This window comes from Phoenix dactylifera, chromosome 9 (assembly GCF_051530095.1).
Source record: "Phoenix dactylifera cultivar Ajwa chromosome 9, Ajwa_hap1_PhDact_Kaust_v1.1, whole genome shotgun sequence".
NCBI classification, from domain to species: domain Eukaryota; kingdom Viridiplantae; phylum Streptophyta; class Magnoliopsida; order Arecales; family Arecaceae; genus Phoenix; species Phoenix dactylifera.
In genome coordinates this window covers 25,050,429-25,071,409 of record NC_143198.1, presented here as the reverse complement: position 1 = coordinate 25,071,409, position 20,981 = coordinate 25,050,429, and the positions used below count along the sequence as shown (strand labels likewise).

The window sequence follows — 20,981 nt, the reverse complement described above, 5'->3', positions numbered from 1 at the left end:
TTTGAAATTTATATAGGCTCCGAACCCGACCTTAACAAAGCCTTACCTGAAGACAGCATTACCAAGGCCCATTTCTAACCTAAAGCAAACTTGCAATAACTTAGTTTTTTATTTTTTAAAAAATGCACAGAAGCCTTTTATTTACATAAATTCCATAGAAGATTAAGTTCATACAAGTCAAAAAAAAAAAAAAAAAAAGTTAATTTTCATATGAGAGAGATGGGTAAATTTATCTCTTTAACCCACCTTACACCCATAGTTAAACCACAACCCAAAATTAAATTCCTCAATAATTTAGATATAGAGATAACATAAAGGGTTTTATTTGAATCAATTTGGCGTTTTCTAGGTCATTATGTACATCGGAATAATGGAGGATGTGGATGTGATAGTCCAGGGTGCTATTTGCAAAAACCTTTTGTTTTTTCCTCCAATTCGACTCTAGCCTTCGTGGCTTCTAAATGCACATTTGAGTAAGAAGATTCATCAAGCAAAATGGTAATTCTTGAAGTAGACACAAGAGTTCGAGTAGAGAGGCCAAAGGAAAGAAAAGGGGAAGGATTTGGACTTTTCTTTTAACACGCACACAGGCGCACAGAGAGAGAGAGAGAGAGAGAGATGCAGAAAGTCCAGCCAAAATTGGATGACACAGATTCAAGTCCAGCCAAAATTGGATGACACAGATTCAAGTCCAGCCAAAATTTGATGACACAGATTCAAGTCCAGCCAAAATTGGATGACACAGATTCAAGTCCAGCCAAAATTTGGATGACACAGATTCAAACCCAGATCACTGTTATCAGAAACCAATGACTTTAACAACTGAGCCAGTTAACTGAGAATTTTCAATATCCTGAAAATGATAAAACTGATGGGTTCCATAATTTCTGCTGATCCCCTATGTCAATATCCTCACATCCCCTCAACAACCATTTGTTTCACAAAAAAGTTTAACAATATACCTCATCCATGTGCAGGATGAAACAGAGCTTCAGTTAATGATTGAACTGTACACAGCTGAATGCACCAAAGAAAAATACCCGTTTAAACAGAAAACACCCACAGATAAAACAAGTATCTTCTAATACATATTGCTTCATCCAGTTTATGATCGCTTTCCTATCACCAAACTATACCTTCTGTAATGATTTATCCATCCGATAATATATCATCAGTAATAAAGAGCATCATGTTATTCTAAACTCTATATACCATAACATCGACAGGTGCGCACATGCACATACACACACATACATGTGCAAATGCAAACACAAAGTGCAAACATGGAATTGCATGGGCGCACACATATGTTGGCTACATATACAAAAACATAATGCTTAGTTCTGAGAATGGTGAAATAATACTTCTTCAGACCACACATTTTAAGTAGATTCAACTTAGATGAGAGGAATCAAAGTCAATCCCAGTTGTGAAAAGCAGAAAATTTGTTCCCAGGCCACACATTTTGGATATCCTCTCAAACCGCTAGACTAAGCCATAGAGCTTAGCACTTGAAATTTCACCGTCGCTGCAAGAAAACCAGGATAGGATAATGAGCAACAGCATCAATTTGCTTATTTCGATCAAGGAAGCCTTGAAAACCGCAATTATCAACATACCTTATTCAAAACTCTCAAACTTCATAATTCCATTGACTAATACCGATTAGCCTATTATGGCAGATATTTACCAACTACCCATCATACCACATCCTCAATTTCTGCTTCTGCACAGAAAGGCATTACAATACAATCAGCATTGCATAATAATCACTGACTTACTAACAGTAGAATAAACTTAAACAAGAGAAATGTTACAAGAGGAAAATGTGGACCAAGTAATAAAACCAAAGCACCAGAAAAGTTGCAACAGTAAAATGGTGCTTAGACGTGAGCAGTTACTGTAGCATGGTTACTGTTCAAAGTTACTGTGGCATGAGTAATATCATGTGAGTAACATCATTACAGTAATTAGACCCATCAAGCAATCAAATAAAATCTAAAATCTTTTAATATCCCCCCCCCCCAAAAAAAAACCTTGATTCAAAATAACCTATCAAAAGACTAAAAACAACTAAAAGTAAAAGAAAAATATAATAAATTGATAACAAAAATTAAATCTAATAAAAAAACCCTAAGTCCTGCATCCATCAAATGTGTCATTACATGTTTTCGGAACTCCATCAACATGTATGCAAAGATATAGAAGTAATAGTATTCACATTTGCAAAAAAAAAAAGGAGTGAGAAATCGTATTATCGGTAAGGAAACTGAATGAAGGAAAAAGTACGGGGGAGATGGAAGGAAGAACAGGGAGGATTGAGAAGAGAAGAGATAGGACTGGATGGCCATTGGAAAAGAAACACTCTTTTTTTCCAATCACCCCAAAACCTGAGAAAACACATAGAACATGACACCTCCAGGCAAAAATCTAAACGTCGACTGCTTTTCACTTTTTTTTTTTTTTTGCTTTAAACGAGTTTCAGACAACGCGTGTCTGAATACACCCAAGAAAGTCAAAATACACAATCTCACGAAGTGCCAAAGGCAGCTCTCTCTCTCTCCTGCCCACAAGGCGTATCCGGAATGGTGGGCCGCGTGTGCAGCCACCCAGTCAGCCGCCCCGTTGGCCTCTCTGAATACATGCTTGGCCTCAAAGGCCACGCCATCCCTTACCATCATCCTAATGTCCCGGATCAGAGGGTGGTCAGTGCTCTCACCACTCGATCCCCACCGGATCCACCCAATAACTGTAGCCGAGTCGCCCTCCAGGATGATCGAGCTGGCCTGCAGCACCTGCCGGGCATGGCGAAGACCTGCCCAGGCAGCTCGCAACTCTGCCCCAGGAACTGATATGTCAAACAACCGGCAACCGCCCGCTGCCACTACCCTAGATCGAGGGTCCCGTATGACGAAGCCTGCCCCGCCTCGCGTACCTCCATCCAACACTGACCCGTCAAAATTTACCTTGAGGAAACTCGGGGGTGGGGGCTCCCAGGTGAAGAACACCGTTCGAGAAGCTGCCTGAGCAGAGAAGGGACCCCAGGTGTCCCGAGCTATCAAGGGTATGTCAGAGGGGGTGGGAAGTCTGGACTCCATCGCCAGTGCTCGAGCAGACTCCGCAACAAACCTCGGCGACATCCTGCGCTCGCTGAAAGTGCGAGCGTTCCTTGCCAGCCAGATCTGATGGGCTGTGCAAGTCGCTCGGATGGCCTCCTGACATGTCCCGGGACTGGCCAACCATTGTCGTATCAACTGCAGGAAGAGTCTCCTCTCCTGCCACACCTCCTCTGGGATACCTGTCCACTGCCATGTCGACCTCGCCCAAGTGCACCGAAATAGTACATGATCCACAGTCTCATCTGCGCCGCAAGCCCCGCACTCCGCGGGGATCCCCAAACCACGCCGACTCAATACTGCTCTCGTCGGAAGGCGGTCCCACATCACCTTCCATAAGAAGAGTGCTGCCCTCGGGTGGAGCCCGGACCTCCAAATCCAGACGCAGTCCGGTCCCCGCTCATGCTCCCCCTGGATGACCCGGGACAGATCACCCAGCCTGACACTGGCCCTGCATAAGGTGCCCCAGACCCTAACGTCTGGTCCCTCGCAATCTGGTACTGGAAGGGATCGGATCCTCTCAGCAAGATGTGCCCCAAACAACTGATGTAGTCTGGAGTCATCCCACTCTATCCTCCCTGGTGCTAGGAGGTCACACACCCGGAGCCCCTCTGCTGCCTCAGTATCCACCATCGTCGGCCAACATCTCAAAGGAAAAGTATCCACCCACGGATCACCGGTCACATCGATACTCCGTCCATCGCCTATCAGCCACCTGGTGTTAGCCAACACAGTCGGCAGATACCTCCCAATCTCGCGCCACATAAAGGAGATTCGGCGGCCTCTCCGTGCCACCTCAGAGCCCCCTCGGCCATATCTGGCTGCCATCACCCTGCTCCAAAGCCCCTGCGGCTCCAACAAGAAACGGGCTGCGTGCCGAGCAATAAGGGCCTCACGCCGCTCCAGGAGGGACTGCACTCCCAGACCACCCTCGCTGATGGAAAGGCAGACCTGCTCTCAGGCCACCAGATGTACCCCATGGCCCCCACCGTGAGACCCCCACAAGAAACTCCGGAGAAGACGTTCAATCTTCAATAGAGTCGTCTTTGGAACCACAGTGTTGGCCATGAGATATACCGGCATAGATCCTAGCACCGATCTGACTAGTGTCAGTCTCCCCATCATGGATAGAGATGATGCCCTCCATCCCTCCAGCCTGCCTTCGACCCGCTGTACCAGCCCCGAGCACTCTGTCACCCGTAGTCTCCGGCCTGTGATAGGGACTCCCAGGTAGACCAATGTCCCCTCCTGCTCTGGTATCTGCAGAATCCTCTTGATCTCCAGTCTGACTCTGGTCTCCGTGCTAGGGCTGAACTGAATGGCTGACTTCATGAAGTTTACTCTCTGTCCGGACACCGCACAGTAACCTGCCAGCACTCTGCGAAGAACCCGTGCATCAGAAACCCGCGCCCTAGTCAAAAGAAGACAATCGTCAGCAAAAAGTAAATGGGAGATAGGCCCCGCCCCCGGTGCTGGGACATAGGCCTCCAGCTCCCGGCTAATACACGCACCCTGCAATGCACGAGACAAGATGTCAGAACAAATAATGAATAAGTAAGGGGATAAGGGACATCCCTGCTGCAGCCCCATAGTGGACTCGATAAAACCCGACGGTGTGCCGTTGACCAAAATAGAGAACTTTGGCCCCTGGACACACCCTAAGACCCATCCAATCCATCGCCTGTGGAAGCCGTAGGCCTCTAGTGCCCTCCGAAGAAAACTCCACTTGATCCTGTCATATGCCCTCTCCATATCCAGCTTGACTACCATCAAGCTGCGCCGCTTCGATACTCGCTGAAGATCCCACATCATCTCCTGGGTCAACATAACATTGTGGGAGATATTCCTCCCCGCTACAAAGGCCCCCTGCTCTTGGCTAATGATGCCCGGCAATAGGGGCTTTATCCTGCCCACCATTATTCTCGCCACAACCTTATACAAGGTTGTGCACAAGCTAATGGGCCTAAAGTGACCCGGCTCTACCGCCTCCTGGCGCTTCGGAATGAGCGTAATGAAGGTGGCCTTCCAATCCTCAGGCATAGCTGCCTGAGTGAAGAAGCATTGCACAGCCTCAACCACTGCACCCCGAATGATACCCCAATATCTCCGAAAAAAGAAGGGGGGAACCCATCGGGTCTCGGAGCCTTATCTGCTGCCAGAGCCCAGACTGCCTCCTCCACCTCCTGCGCCGACACCGGTCGAACCAGGGTCGTATTCTCGTCATCAGCAATACCCACATCAGCCCTCGGAAGGAGGTCACCATCATCAGGGCCTCCATCCTCCGTCCATCTGGCGCGGAAAAAATCAAGTAAGACCTGTCTAACGGCAGGCTCACCCTCCACTCGGTGACCGGACCCATCTCGCAATGAGTGGATCATACTCCGCTGTCTCCTGATAACCGTCGTCCGATGAAAGAACCTAGTGTTGCGATCACCCTCACTTACCCACTGGACCCGAGATTTCTGTCGCCAGAATATCTCATGCTGCCGTAGCAATGAGTGATGAGTCGCTAGAAGTCTCCGAAGGTCGGTCATGTCTTCCTCCGGAAGTTCACCACCTAGGTCTTCCCTCCTCTGTAGTTCAGCAATCGCAGTCTCAACCCCCTCCACTCTCCGAAAAATGTCGCCCACTTCCTCGCGATTCCAACGACGAAGCCGCCGTTTCGTCATCTCGAGTTTGCGTGACACCCGTTGCATCACATTCCCCCGCACCGGGACACGCCACGCATCGCGAACAATATCCCAAGACTGAGGGTACGATAGCCAAATCTTCTCGAAACGGAAGGGGCTATGATGACAAGGTCCCGATGAAGTGGAGATCAGCAAAGGACAGTGGTCTGATGCAATTCGGGGTAAATGACTAACACGGCAGGTAGGGAAACGAAGGATCCAGTCTGGGGACGCAAAGGCCCTATCTAATCGCTCCCAAACCCTAGCACTGCCGGATTGATTGTTACACCAAGTAAACCGTGGTCCCGAAAAACCTAAGTCCACCAGGCCGTTTCGCAGCACAAAGTCGCGAAACTTCCTCCTGTCCACTCTATCCGTGAATACCGCACCTCTCCTCTTATCACTCGCACTCTGGATACAATTGAAGTCACCAACTAACACCGTCGGGATGCCCTGGGCAGCCAGGTTGGTGATCTCTTGCCAGAGGGCTCTCCTAACCCTGTGATCCGTGCTCGCATACACACCGCACAACACCCACGGGTCAGCATCAGGTTCCGATACAACCATGACTACCTGTTGAGAGCAGTTGTGGAAGACATCAATCGTCGCCACCTCTCGCCTCCACAGGACCAAAAGGCCACCAGACAGCCCCTGGGACTCGACTGCATAGGTCTCCCAATCCCTCCCCAGGCGCCGCCTCAGTCGAACTAGCCCATCGCCAGATAACCGCGTCACGCAGAGAAAACAGATCTCTGGACAGTGGACCTGCACTAGTCGCTTAAAGGAAGACATGAAGGCCGGCTTGGCCGCCCCCCTACAATTCCAGGCTAGAACCTTCATGGATCACAATCCGCATGGTCGGCCTCAGGCTCATCCTCCCCCTGGGCCTCGGGAGCTATCTCTGGCTGGCGACCTAGGTCGCCCTGCTGCTCTACCACACCAGATGCATCGCCAGATGCATCGCGCATGACAGCCGCCCTAATGAGTCGCACGACAGCTGGGTGGTCCCCCTTTGCCGTAGCTATGCCCATGGAGCAATGGCCACTGTCACCACTGTCCGTGGGACCCTCATAGGGCGCCCCTCCGAGTGGCACCCCTACCACACCCTCTCGTGGCGTCAGTGGCTCGGTCAGACTCTCCTCCAAGTGCAATCCAGGATGGCCCCTGGCCTCGCATCCCCTGGGGGCAGCCTCCAGCCGCTCGCCCAAGGCTGGGGTCGGAGAGCCAAACCGGTAGACCCCATCTGGGCCTCTCCCAAGGCCCTCCAGTGCATCCCAGGGGTCCCGCACGAGGGGGGTCTGTCCTACAGTCAGGGGGGGTCCCCTGCGCTGAGACCAATCCCCCACCCGGGGACCTATACTGGAAAGGGCCTGCTGGCATCCCGAGATGCAAGGTCAGATCTCCCTGGATCTGCAAGTCCCGCTCAACCTGGGTGCCCATGCATGCAGCTAACTGGGCTTTTGGGCCCCCCCCCCAGGCTGGGCTTGAGGAGCCCCCCTAAACTGGGCTCGCGGGCCCTGTCCCTGTAGCAGGGCCCGCTGTCCAGGTATAACCCCCCCCTCGCAGCCCATGTTGGGCCAGCGAGGTGAAAGCGCCCGGATGGGCTCGTGCAGCCCGCGCGCCCAGATGGCCCTGCACTGCCCGAGCGCCCCGAGCACGCTGGACCCCAGCTCGGGGCTCGCCGTCGGCGCGGCGCCAACGGCACGCAACATGCTCCCGTCGCGCGGCGCGCCTTGGGCCGCACTCGCCGGCCCACGAGAAGCGCGCCGGGCCCTGAAAGCCCTGGCCCGCTGGGTCGACCTAGACATGGCTGACTGGGCCAGCGCTCCTGGGCCCTGTGGCGGCCTGAGGCCCACCGGGGCCCTGGCCCGCTTGTTACCGCGTGCACGGCCACTGCTCGGTTCACTGGGACCAGGGTCAGTCCAATTGTGATCCGGGCTCCTCTCCAGTTCGCAAACCGCACTCGGCTCCGGGTCAGCCTCGTCGAGATCGTCGACGGAGTCAACCCAGAGCGGGACAGAGCTTTCCGGGTACGCCCCTCCCCCCACCAGCCGACGACCGTCGCCGGGCGACTTTCGACGGCTTTTGCCATCCGTCGATGTCCGCCGGGGACACCGGTAGGGCCAGGAGGGCAGCCGGCGATGTCAGTCGGGCTTGGGGTGGCTCAGGCCCAGGGTCAGACACGGCCGTCACCGATCGAGCTGCCGAGGATGGGGATGGCGGCCGAGACGGGGCCGACTCAGGCCCTGGTTTGGTCTCCCTCGGCCGTGGTGGTCGAGACTCTCGCCGCGGAGGTCTCTGCCGTGTCGCCACCATCCAAGGGCCATAAACCGGCCCTTGGGTCTCCACCCCGGCTGCAGGAGCCGTCGGAACAGACCCACCCCCAGGGTCCACCACCCCTGGTGGCCGGTCCTCCGCAGGTCGGGTGATCACCGGAAAGCGGCACGCCGCCTCTAGGTGACCCATCCGCCCGCACCGAGGGCAGAGAATCGGGACATTTTCGAAGACGAAGGGCTGCCACCGCACCTTCGTCTTCCCCTGGATCAAAATCCCAGGTTTAAGGGGTGCGGAGGCATCGACCGCCACCTTCACCCGGGCGAACCCCATCGCCCATCGCTGCTCGGTGACCCCATCCACAGCGATCGGCCGGCCCGCCCTGGACGCGATGTCGAGGATGGTTGACGGCGTCCAGTACTCCGGCGGCAGGCGGAGAAGTCGTAGCCACACCGTTACTGATGTCACGGCCTCCTCCCCTGGCTCAAAATCAGGGACCCAAGGAGCCATGGCGTGGAGCTGCCCCGCCACCACCTAGGGCCCCTCATTTAAGGCCCAATCCCGGTCCGCCGTCGACCGGAAACGCAGAGCCAGGTAGCCGTCCGCTAAAGGGACGGCCACCACCTCCTTTAGCTTAGCCCGGGTAGCCACGTCCTTGGCTACCCATTCAGCCGGAACGCGGCGGCCAAGGCTCCGTACCATGACCGCCCGCCCGTCCCACTCTTGCCGAGCCGCCGCAATGGGTTCCTCCGGAAGTGTCACGACTTTCGGGAAGCGGCGGCTCAGCCGCTCCACCTCCGCGGCCGAGGGCCATTGAGTCACCCACGGCCCCGGCCTCGACCAGGCACCGAAATGCTCCCCCCGACCGCCGCTAGGTTTTCCATCCGTGGTTTTCGGCTTACCGTTGCCTCTCGCCGTTCCTTCCTCTTCCTTCCCCGCCGGCTGCTTCCCCTTCCGGTCCATGAGATGGAGCCCTGTGAGAATAAGACACATGCAAGGAGAAAGGGTTAGATGATCCCCTGAGTCGTCGGACTGCCCACGAGAACCCTGCCGACGTGCCCCTCCAGGAACCAGGCGGCTCGACGCGATACCGGTGAGCCTCCTTTCCTTGACCGGCGACAACCTCACCGGGCACTTCGCCGGTGGAAACTAACCGTTAGAATACCTCCGAGGAGTTTTCTCTCCCCAAAGTTTCTCTCTCTAGAAACTATCCGTTCCACTCCTGCTTTTCACTTCCATAAACTAACATTGATGCAGCTTATTAAGTTAAGCCCATCTAACATTCCAAACAACTGCAGGATGTTCTAGTCCCAGCCATACTCATTAAAACAAACTAGAACTAAAAATTAAACAGAACTAAAAGATAAGATAGGGGAAGCTACAAGATTAAACTCTATGTTCATTATTGATGATGTACAGCAGCCCTTCAATGCACATTGGCCAGTTGGTGTGATCCAAGTTGAATATGACCATTCTAAGTTCTCTTTGTGTGGATTATTACAATTATCAATGATAAAGAAAAAGGAACTTTCAGCTTCATAATCTATATTGTATTTATGCATGTTTCAAAGCCAACTCTAGGTCCCAAAGCCTCTTTTTTTTTTTTTTGTCAGCGTAGCTACTTCAGGAATAATAATCATTAAAAGAATGGGTTTCAGCGACAAATATATGGTAAAGTATGGTTTGTGTTAATGATGCGTAAAACATTTTTTTTCTTTTTACTAAATTTTAAATGATGATCCTAAAGAATGCTATACTGACTTACTTGAAAAGAACGAGAAATGAGAGCAAATCCTTGACAATTAGTATCATAATACGCAGATTTGAACACTGTAATTATACAAACATTGAGTTGCATCAAGTGTAATCAATTTTTTTCCTTAGTCATTTCATTCTCCTTTTGAATGGGGATTCTCCTTATAAGCCGAAGATTTAACCTATTTAGTCATAGTATTGCTTAGAGTGACCTTTATCTCCTCTTCTTTAGATCTGAAATCATATTCTACAATCTCGGAAAACAAGTGCAAATATAACTTAGAATCAGATTGCACCAGAGAGCCCATAATCATTAAGAAATTCTCACATAAAAATTCATCCTCCTATCGACCAGGTAACTTAAGGAAGAGTTTTTAGCTGACTTGCATATAGTGGTTTTGTAGCAATCATCCATCTCATGTGTTCAATTGAAGTTTGCATTGCATTTAAGAATAACGTTTAAACAAAACATAGATAAATGAACAGCAAGTATTCAACCGACCATCAAGGATGTATTATGTTCATAACCTCTAAAGATCAAAATTAGGACTGACAGTTTGGTGCAACAATGATGTGGTCAAAAATGAAAAAGAATTGCCCTGCTGTTACAAGAATAAGGATCACCTTACTGTCAGTGATGTATTATGTGGAACTGCATGAGCCCTCTAGCTTAAACATTAGGATTGCAAGTCTGCAGCATCAAGGATGCAAAGCACCAAACTTTTCTAAAGGTGGTCAAAAGTGAAAAAGAATTGACCTGCTGTTGCAATAATAAGGATCACTTTACTGTCAGGGATGTATTATGTGGACATGCATGTGCTCTTTAGCTCAAACATTAGGACTGCAAGTCTGCAGCATCAAGGATGCAAAGCACCAAAGTTTCGTAAAGGTGGTCAAAAATGAAAAGTAACTTCCCTTCGTTTACAAGAATAAGGCTTCATTCAAATTCCCTTCTTTAGGGCCTCCTGTAATCATATCTTCAAAAGGTGTTTCACTATTTGTATCTCTAAACTCTCGAGCCCACCACTGGACTGTAATCTCATGCTGATGATATTGACACCTCTTTCCAATTTATGAATTAAATAGAAGAATATAAATACGTACACATCATATACATGGTCTATGTCTGTGTATGTAAGTATATACACACACGACTACACTCCATGCATATGTATATGCATAGCCTTTTGCAATCGAGAAGTTCGAAGCTGTATGAGCTAAAATTTCCCAACTTCAACATCAATATACATACGCATTCCAAAATTTGAGCAAGCAATTGACAAGAAGGCATCACAAATTTAGAAAGGAAGTAAAAGTTGCATCAATGAGTTAAACAAGGTTCTAACAAATCTTCATGGTATAGCAACAAGACCCAAGAGTAAAGAAAATTTTGCTGACAGCAAAATAGGGAAAAAAAATGATAAATGCATATTTGCTTTCTAAAGTCCGAGGTTAGTTAACGAATTTTAGAACATCATGCATATTGTCATCCAAATTACTTAAAAGTAATATGCTAGATCGAAATCCAAATCTTCAACCCAAAACACCTGATGCTACTTTTTCGATTTATGAAAAGAAAGATTTAAAAAAAAAAAAATCTACTTTTGCACCTCCATTCAAGACAATTATCAGAAAAAGTTATCCCCTGGGAACATAAAAGTTCACCGCTCGGACGTCATAAATTAGTTTTTGTTTGTTTGTCCTATTCAGCTACCCACCTTTCCTCATATTGTCGTACTTATCCCACATGCTCATTGATTAATGTTTCTAGCAAGTCTATGATACATTCTTCACTAACCATCTATAATTCTACATTAATCATCTCCAGAAAGTTGCTTGAATTACTGGGACCTAAATGGTGAAAGGCATCTACAAGCTTTGCTAGAAAACAGAAAGTTAAGATAGCGATGGAAAGTTAAGCAAAAACATAAATTTAAGATACAATTTATTAGCAAACTAAATCTAAATTTTTAACAGAAAGGAAATTTAACTTATTTTATTTTTTTTTTGAGGTTAAATGCAGTCAATATAAGGCCATAAACGGGATTATAGTTATTAACATTATTTAACCAAAACTAATATAAGCTGTAAAGTAGGTATTGACCATTTAGAACTTGGATCTCCTAAATTAGCAAGCCATATCCCATGCACTGATCAGCTAAAAAGGTCAAGATAATGCAGGGTCAATTGGTGACATCCTGCTAAAGGGAAGGATTAAATTAAGTTCAGCTTAATTAAATTGGTTTTCTTCTTAACGTATTTATGGGACAACGATGATAATCCTTGATTATAAAAATAAAAAGACTGACAAAACTGCCCTGTGGTTTTGGTGATGGCAGAGGTTATGAGAAGAAACAAGGTTATGTAGAGTTTTAACACACCCCCCCCCCCCCCCCCCCCCCCACCCCCCCAAAAAAAAGAGGGCCTAGAGTTGACCTGTGACTGAGATTCTGCAATCACTGCATGCAGAATAAAGAGCATGCCTGGTATTTCATATATTAGCAATTAACTAACAGAAAGTAGATGATGCAAAAGAGTGTCAAAGAAGAAACAATCTAATTTTTGAAGGTCTATTGTGTACAGATTTTATAACACGATTTTATGTAATCTTAGTGGCTTCCAATACATCTTTGGTTAAACTTGATTCTGACATATGATTTTCTTTTAAGGGTTGTTCGACATTAATGTTATTTTTGATCAACTATGGAGTCACACTTCTGGATTTCAAATAAGTTCAAGTCTCAAGGCATGCCAGAGTATATAGTGACTTCCCTTATAGCAATCTAAACTACTAACAGAAACACCACAACCATCTAAAACCATCTAAACAACAAAAAAGACCCCTAATCTCATTAATTTAGAGGAAACCAACAATATTAAAAAGGACTAATATCTAATTACATGTGAAAAAAAAGTAACCTTGAAATACTAAAAATATGGAATAACAATCTCAGCATGCAGCTTCCTAAAGTTCAAACTTTGCCATATAAAATTTGTTCTTAACAGCAAGCTATAACCAAAAGGTACTAAAACTCTTAAAAGACAAAAGCATATAAAAGTAAACCAAGATAAGCCCAAACATCCATTCTAGCACCAATCACTTTCATTGCTATGGGAACTTGTCCCCCAAAGAGTTGATGTGAATGCAATCAGTTCATCTTTGGTCTTCCAGTAGACTGTTAAATGGATGATGAATACTCATTACTTGAGGTTGTTTAATCATACAATTTGTATAGAGTTTACATTCAATGTTAAAATTTATTAGACTCAACTAAACTTAAATACTTATCTTGTTAGCAGCTTTTTCAGATAAGTATGTATCATCTTGATCTTGCGGCTTCCATAGCCCTTAAAGAATATTTAGTTTCTGACAATACCATCATGCCTTCGATGTTTTTGAAGCAATTGACCAATGTCTAGCCTTCTTGGTCCAACAATACCTAGAGGATTCTGACTAAAGTTTCATCATTGTAAATAGCCTCATTTTCCTCCTGTACTCATCTTTTACAATATTATTCTTGACCGATTTCAAGGAGACAGCAGCTATGCTCCAGCCTTATGCTCTAAACCATGTCTGAATATGGAGGATGACATCAATATATGAATCAGCACCGAATGTTGCTGAAAATTTGTACTTACCATTGACTTAATATATCTTGTTTGACACACTATGTTTCATTTTTTTGGATAAAACTATTTGTCAAAACAGTATTTTTAAGTATTTCGAATATGTTATTTGTGGACCACTTTGACCTCTTGACTCCCTGCCTTGGCAACACCATGGCTGCATCTCTACCACAAACAGTATTTTTTAAACATCATCCACGATACCTTCACCTTTGTATTGGGGCATGGGTTAGGTTCATGAAGCTATTCCTCAAAGTCCGCTTGATATTCAAATAAGGGTTCATCTTCACAATCTTCCTCTCTTTTCAAAGTAGCATTGAGAATTGAAAAGGATACACAAGCATGACCTCACCAAGTGGCAAGATAGCAATGTCAATGAATAATTAGACATGACAGGATAAAGGCTTCCAAATTTCGAAAGCTGATTTTCTTAGTTCCTGCCATCTGATACTAACAAAGGCACCTTGAAGATGGTCCTTATGTCATCTACAACATCACATCTATCTCCTAAACATGACCACTCACTGTAATAGGGCACAAATTGAGATTCTGATAACAAAACTGATTTTACATAACAAAACAAATAAATGATACTATTGAACATCATAGATTCAAAGATCTCGAAAATTAGCAGCTAGAGTTTAGACTACAAGAGAATCTAAGAATTGGCCCGGCCAAACGAGTCATTACTTACATAACAAATCTCACTGGAAAACATTAACGACTCTATCGGAAAGTCATAATACAGCTCTAACTTGTATGAAACTAACCAAGGAATTATAGTATCACATATTGTACCTATGTTTTCAGAAGCAAACACCATATGCTTATCATACCATACCAATATCTACAATTTGCAAACACCAGCACAGACACATCACCTACTACTATCAGAGCCTGAGAGTCCAGCCACATGTGACTGGAATTCAATGATGTGCACTCACATCATTGGAATGTTGAGGCTGGTGCTCTCTTGGAGATAGTACTGCAACTTAATATCTTCTCTAATCTGAATTTAAAAAAAACAAAATGGAAAGCTGACTATCTCCACCCTTCTCATGTGCATTGCACATGCCAACACTAGTTCATTATAGTACCAAAAGACACACAGCTGGTGTGTTGCATTAGAAAACCTATTTTTTGCATCTACTTTAGTTTCTTCCATGGGAGGTATGCATATTTTAAACACTGAAGCATAATTTTTGGTGCATAAACAATTACAACATCTGAAAGCACATTGAACGTGTCTTTTAGTTGACAAGCATTAGTGTGACATTATCTATATAATTCTGACCCACATGTCAATGAAAGTAGTATTATATTCGGATTCCACAAATAAAACAACAAATTGAGGAAAAATAAGAAATATGCCCGCAAGAAATAATGGAATTAGGCCAAGTTCATGCAAATTTAATTTACCATGACCAAAGGCCAAAATATGTTGGCCTATATGCTACTGCGATAATGAACCATAAAAACAGGGCAACACAAGTCTATAGATACTTTTATGAGACAGTTCTCACGTTGCAAATTGTGTCATGCAGTATATACCATATAGTGAATTATAATATTGACTGGCATTTAAATCCTTAAAATAACCAAAAGCAATCCAGATGTCAATCCGTCAACAGACCTACTCCAACACAAGGAAAATATGATAGACTAATTTAATGAAGTAATTCTAGTATATTAATCATATAGAATCATGCTTTCTCCAAAGATAGCATTGTTTATCAACACCTGCAGAAAATTGGCATTCTGCTATAAGTTCTTTCACTTGAAAAACTCTGATGCAAGTAAAGCAACTACAACTCCTAACTCACTCATGTAACATCTAGAGAAAATAAAAACCTTCAGCAGTCAATGAGCGTAAAGACCTGTGGGCCTGCTTCTAAGTAATCTATTTCCTAAGATAAGGAGAGTCTGCAAGGTTCTCTCAATATTACGTAAGGCTCTCTACCCATGATGCCCCCTTCTACCCATGAAATAAAAATAAGTGTTTTCTTTCCTCAATCAAATCAAACAGAAACTGAAAGGTTGAAAGGCTAATCATGCACCCTCAGCAAGAAGATTGAATAGATTAGATGTTCTGCAAAACTATTAGATAAATGCTTTCCTCTATCCAACCCCATCTAAAAGGATATTGACATAATAATGAATAAGATCACTAACAAAGACACCATGTGCATTATCAAGCAGACAAACTTCTATCAGGAAAAAGGTGGACCAGGGCAAAGAAAATTCGGGAAATGAAGCTGCTGGACTTAGTGGATTACAGAACTCATACATATCACCAGACATATTAGACTAGGGAGAATTTAGAGTCTAATTAGATTCCAGTGAATAAAACAACTGAACCTATTGTTATAGATTTTCAATAGATCATGTTTTCTTTCTACTTACTTTACTATTATTTGTAGATACTAATAGAATGTTCTATCATACTTTAGATGGAATCCATCACAAGAAAACCATAAAGAGTTGACAGCTCACTTAAGAGTGTTCGAATTAGACAGCTCTTGAGCACTCGGGTTTGCATGTTAAAGGACAAAGCTACAAAATTCAATTCAAGTGGAGGGGGAAAAATATGAGGATCATTCAACAACAATCAGCATCCCCGAGTCCAATCCAGGATCTGGATGAAAAAGATGGAAGACTGATGCTAGGTTGACAGCCTATCTTAAGAAACATATCACAGTGAAATTGATCCAAACTCTAAATAGGAATACTTGGTGGATGAGGATCCATGTAGCAGAACTAGGATAGTCGAGACAAGGCTTGATGCCCACAGCATGTTTAAAAATGAAAAAAAAAAGAGCACTACTGACATACTAAGGATAGTAATGCAGGTAATGGTAGGTGAATAAGAAAGAGTGGAGGGAATACTGATATGCATATTTCCCACAGATGATCATAGATGGCATGTCCGCTTCCAAGATCTCAAGGATGTTTTTGAAGGCTTGAACAATCAGCTGGAGAAACAAAAGAAAGATTGAGCAGGCTTCATGCCCAAAGGGAGCAAAATGAAGTGAAATCAAGAATATACTCTCATAATGTGGAAGAATACATCCAAATTACCAATCCCAGAATCTCTTACAAATGGGGAGAGAAATAAAACAGCAGATTTGACTGCAAATACATCCGGCGACATTAGTGGTGGAATTGGATATGGAACCAGACCCACAGTGACTACGTCTGTAAAAACTAGCATTTGTAATCAAAACTGCAATTATCGAAGAATCAAGAACAAATCCGTCTATTACCATACGAGGGACATAACAGGCAGTAATTACTCCTATTTATTTGTTTAGTTTATTTGTTAAATGGTTATAAGTGGCTATGCAAACTGAAGTTCATTATTTTATAACTGTGAAAGGATTAATAAACATTACTTGGTATATTAATTGACAATAGAAGAGGAGCAATACTCTACTTCCTGGTCATTTTACTTCTTTTTACACGAGTTTTATTCTTCAAGTGATCAAGTCCTAGAAAAGTATAAAGAATTTTACTTCAAAAAATGACCAATTCTTGACCTCCATGATTATCATACATGGAGGACTATATAGCTTCGCAGTTAGAACATACAGAAAGATTTGTGGAGTAATTACAACAACCATTTACTCTTGAAAATAGCATTGATTTTGTGAAGGTTCTTACAGTTGCATCTATTTTATGCACCAGAATATAATATCCTTCAAAAAGCTCTGTAATAAGAGAAACCATTAAATTAAGAGGAAAAACTAAGTTTTGTTTCAAAAGTCCTTGGCTCTGAATATATTATTATTCCTATATCTATCAAAAAGAACCCAACCAATATCATTCCCACAGCTATCAGTTTTGATAAATAGCCCTCACAAGTGACAATGCTTGGGTAATCAATGAGCTAAAATCTCATGATCAAATCAGGGTTAACATTGAAATTGTTAGTGACCTAAATTATTATGTTGATATTAACTTAACAAGAAGACATATGGATTAAAATTTTTTAAAAGAACCATGCATTTCAGATATATTGGAAGAGACTAAGAAACTAAATATTAAGTAGATAAAAATTTTAAACAAACTAATATCAGATCATATGCAACACTGGCTCATTAAAAAAATAGTTCACTACTACTAGATCTTACAAAAAAAGAATCCAAAAATGACCAAACATGTTTGCATGCTAGCCTTTCCATGCATATAACCATCACACATGATCAATTAAAGAGAAAAGGAAACTTTCATGAGATGCGGTTAACTAAACCATTTAGTCTATCACACTAATGACTGGGTTGGTTGCATGACAAATAAACTTTCAATAACCAGCCCTAAATTTTCGCTTAATCCTTTTATTTCTCCAAGATCCCCAAGCTGAAGGCAAAAACTCCTCTCTGCACACTTCTGCTGCATACATATGATCAATGTCAATGTTCATATATTTGCCTAATATCGAATTACAAATTAAAATTATACACCTGCTTTAATATAAATGTACAACTTAAAAAACCTAGCACTCATGATACCAAACTATGGTCAGCAATTCACAACTGCATATCCTTTACATATTCTCATGGCAAGACAATCTAAATTACCTTATACAGTAATCCTTTTTTCCTGTAGAATACCATACTATATTCGATGTATCCCCCTCTAAATGTTGCTTCATGATTTTTCTTTGAATGCTACAAGTGATGACTACTTCATTAATCAGAACAGTTACCTCCTCCACTAGTACCAAGTAAATGGTCTGCTTGTTTCCTGGATGCTGCAATGTAGGCTCTGCTCATTACACTCCCTGCTAGTTGGCCGCTCTTATCTACTATGTGTCCGAGAAAAGAAGCAAGCCAAGGCTTTCTTACCTTGGACATTAGATTATAAAGCAAGAATTGCAAACATTCTAGTCAAAGACAAACTATCAGCATGTGCTGGTGCCATAACAATAGAGCGAGCTAGAGAGCTTGAACTAAAGCTATGATGTGATCAAAGATTTTCCAGTAAGAGGAACTAAAATCTCACCTGAGATTATCTTTCAGAGCGCGCAAGAACATCAAGCAGTCCACAACAATTCCACCATCTCGCACGATGCACTACCTGTGGGGCACGTGATACAACCCACAGCCATCCAATCAATCCTCCATCGTTATATGAATCTAACGGAGTAAGAAAGCTTAACAAAATCCCATTTTAATACCTCAGTATTCGGCACCATCTCTGCTGTACCAGTACCTTGGCCGGCTCCCCCACTCGCATGAGGGTGCTCTTCGACTGCATCCTCTTCCGGCAAAGGCACTGCCTTCACTTCAGATTCATGGGATGGAGGAGGATCCGTCACAGCCGATGCCTCTTTCGGAGTCTCAGCCAGGGATGCCTTTTCTCGTTTCACCTCTTTACTCGCGACATCACTCTGTTCGACATGAATAACCAACTCCTTGGCACCCTCGGTGTCGCAGGGCTCTCCCTTCTCAGACCGAACAATCACGACGCCCAACTCATCTTTTGGTGCGGGAGGACCCTCTTCCGCCGCTGCAGCAGCCATTCCTTGCACCTTAACCTCATTCTCCGAGCTCTCCGTTGCCAGATCAACAGCAACGCATTCAGACCTAGGAACTCCCTCCCCTTCCTCCTCGCTCACCTGAGACAACGGTGTCGCGAATGGCGTCTTCCCGTCGTCATGGGCCGTCCGATCCTTGCGATCATTACCTGGTCCAAAATCAAAAATGATGTCGATTCAAGAAACATGAAGGGAACGGCAAGCGAGATAAGGGTTAAGAAACCAACCCTGGAGTTGAAGGGGAGCGGGAGGGGAAGGAAGAGGGTCATCAGTTGGGCAAAGGGGTGAGTCGGCGATGCTTCCCATCGCCTTCTCCTTCTCCTCCTGCTCCTTCTTGCGCTTGGCCGCTTTCCTCTTCTTCGCACCGGACGGCATGTCGACGGAGCGAGCCGGGGAACCACCACCTCGATCCACCTCTCCTCTTCCTCTTCCTTTTCTTCGTAATCGTCCCCCAGAGACCACGATATCAATCTACCTCACATCGGATTGGAAAAAATCGAAGTGGAAAAATAGGGTCAGGGATTTTTATTTGTTTTTTTGAGTCGCAGGGAGGCGGGGGAGGGCGGGAGAGTGGGAAAGCGGCATGGAAGGGCGGTGGGGTTGGGGTTGATGATCTAATGATAATTTTATGTTGTCTTCGCACCCCGTATTTCCGTCTACCTGCGGTAACAGTCGGTAGGGACGGAGGGGGCCGGCATACGACACGATTCATTGTATGGAAGCAGGAGAAAGGCGCCAATAAATGAGGAGGAGGCTAAAGTTAAAATTATCTTATTTTTCCACGTTTCGCATTGTCTGTCACTGGAGGAAATAAATGCCATATCACACCACTTTGTCTGCCGGGCCGGTGCAAGGTACTCCTGGCTTTCTTTGGTGGGGTTGGAGCGGACGCTGGATTTGAATTTCTTGCTTGAGATTTGTATTATGTAATATTATATTTATATATATATATATTTATTTAAAAAATATAATAGGGAAGATCAAGTCATTTTCTCAATAAATTTAGATGTCCATGTCCTCTTTATTACAATCCATCTCATCCCTTCTTGAATCCTATCAGTATAAGCAATGTCGGCAGAAAATCACCACCAATTTGACTCCAATTCTCATTACTTTTATTACTTTGGTAGTCTAGGAGCTATATTGACTTCATAAGTTCTTGTAGGAGATAATTGTGGTACTTGGAAGAGCGCAGTCATTGTTCTTCTTAGAGCCAAAAATAAATTATTTGTGTGGATAGATCTCTATGCAGCCCAATTGTACCAACTCTTCTATCAAGGCATGAGAATGATGTGATTGTATAGTTTTACCCTAGTTACTAAATATTCTCAATTGAGATCTTATTGACGGTGTTGCTTATGTCGAGATTGCTCGAGAGTTTGTTGCCAATGTTGAAGGTTATTTTTCTCAACAAAATCTTATCACCACACAACAAGGATAGTCTTTTGTAGTCGCCTAATTCGCTTGTAAGAATAGCAAATAGGATGAGCTAGCCTCCTAGTTGAAGGTAGCATCATGTACGTGTGGTTATCTCAAAAAAAATGTAGAATAAATACAATATGGAGAAGGCTTATCAATTCTTAGTGGCACCCAAAGATGTTTTTAGCCATGTTCGTACCCAAATCTTAGCCATAGAGCCTCCACCAATTGTTAGTAAAGTGTACTTTTAGTTCTCGAGGAAGCGTAACAAAAGGGATATTCAAATTGCCCATGACTCAAGGATTGATGCTATGCGCTAGCTACTAATATGGGTAGCAATTCAAAGCCAAGGCAATCTTGATCACCCAACCAATATCCCAAGTAGAGATGAGCATTGGGCCGGGCTGCCCATGGCCCGACCCGGCCCGGCACGAAGCGGGTCGTGCCAGCACGGCCCATAAAAGGGGGCCGGGCTGGGTTACGAATTTCTGGCCCGCGGGCCGAGCCCGGCCCGGCCCATAAGGGCCTAGGCTGGCACGATTCGTGGGCCAAGCACGGCACGGCCCGCAAAGCCAGCCCAGCACG

The 20,981-nt window shown here is 44.7% G+C and overlaps 2 protein-coding genes across 8 annotated transcripts; both read right to left on the bottom strand.

Moving 5' to 3' along the window:
• Window positions 1-1,022: 1,022 nt before the first annotated feature.
• On the bottom strand, window positions 1,023-19,708 carry LOC103709308 (putative ribonuclease H protein At1g65750). 7 transcript variants are annotated; one of them, XR_015968880.2, is made up of 6 exons: window positions 19,205-19,686; window positions 18,618-19,126; window positions 18,443-18,517; window positions 10,439-10,571; window positions 1,620-1,726; window positions 1,023-1,528 (listed from the first exon to the last, which is right to left on the bottom strand). XR_015968880.2 is itself a non-coding variant. In XM_089925459.1 (4 exons), exon 4 carries the CDS (start codon window positions 3,942-3,944, stop codon window positions 2,379-2,381), a length of 1,566 nt encoding a protein of 521 aa, XP_089781585.1. In that variant the 5' UTR covers window positions 3,945-4,527; window positions 18,443-18,517; window positions 18,618-19,126; window positions 19,205-19,708; the 3' UTR covers window positions 1,735-2,378. The 7 variants fall into 7 exon arrangements, 5 of the variants coding, with proteins under 5 accessions (XP_089781585.1, XP_089781586.1, XP_089781587.1 ...); XR_003386126.4 differs by lacking the exon at window positions 10,439-10,571 and having other exon boundaries at window positions 19,205-19,685; XM_089925459.1 differs by lacking the exons at window positions 1,023-1,528; window positions 1,620-1,726; window positions 10,439-10,571 and adding an exon at window positions 1,735-4,527 and having other exon boundaries at window positions 19,205-19,708.
• On the bottom strand, window positions 5,096-6,625 carry LOC148703659 (uncharacterized). The gene has a single exon (XM_088720751.2). The coding sequence runs from the start codon at window positions 6,623-6,625 to the stop codon at window positions 5,096-5,098; it is 1,530 nt and encodes a 509-aa protein (XP_088576877.2).
• Window positions 19,709-20,981: the final 1,273 nt, after the last annotated feature.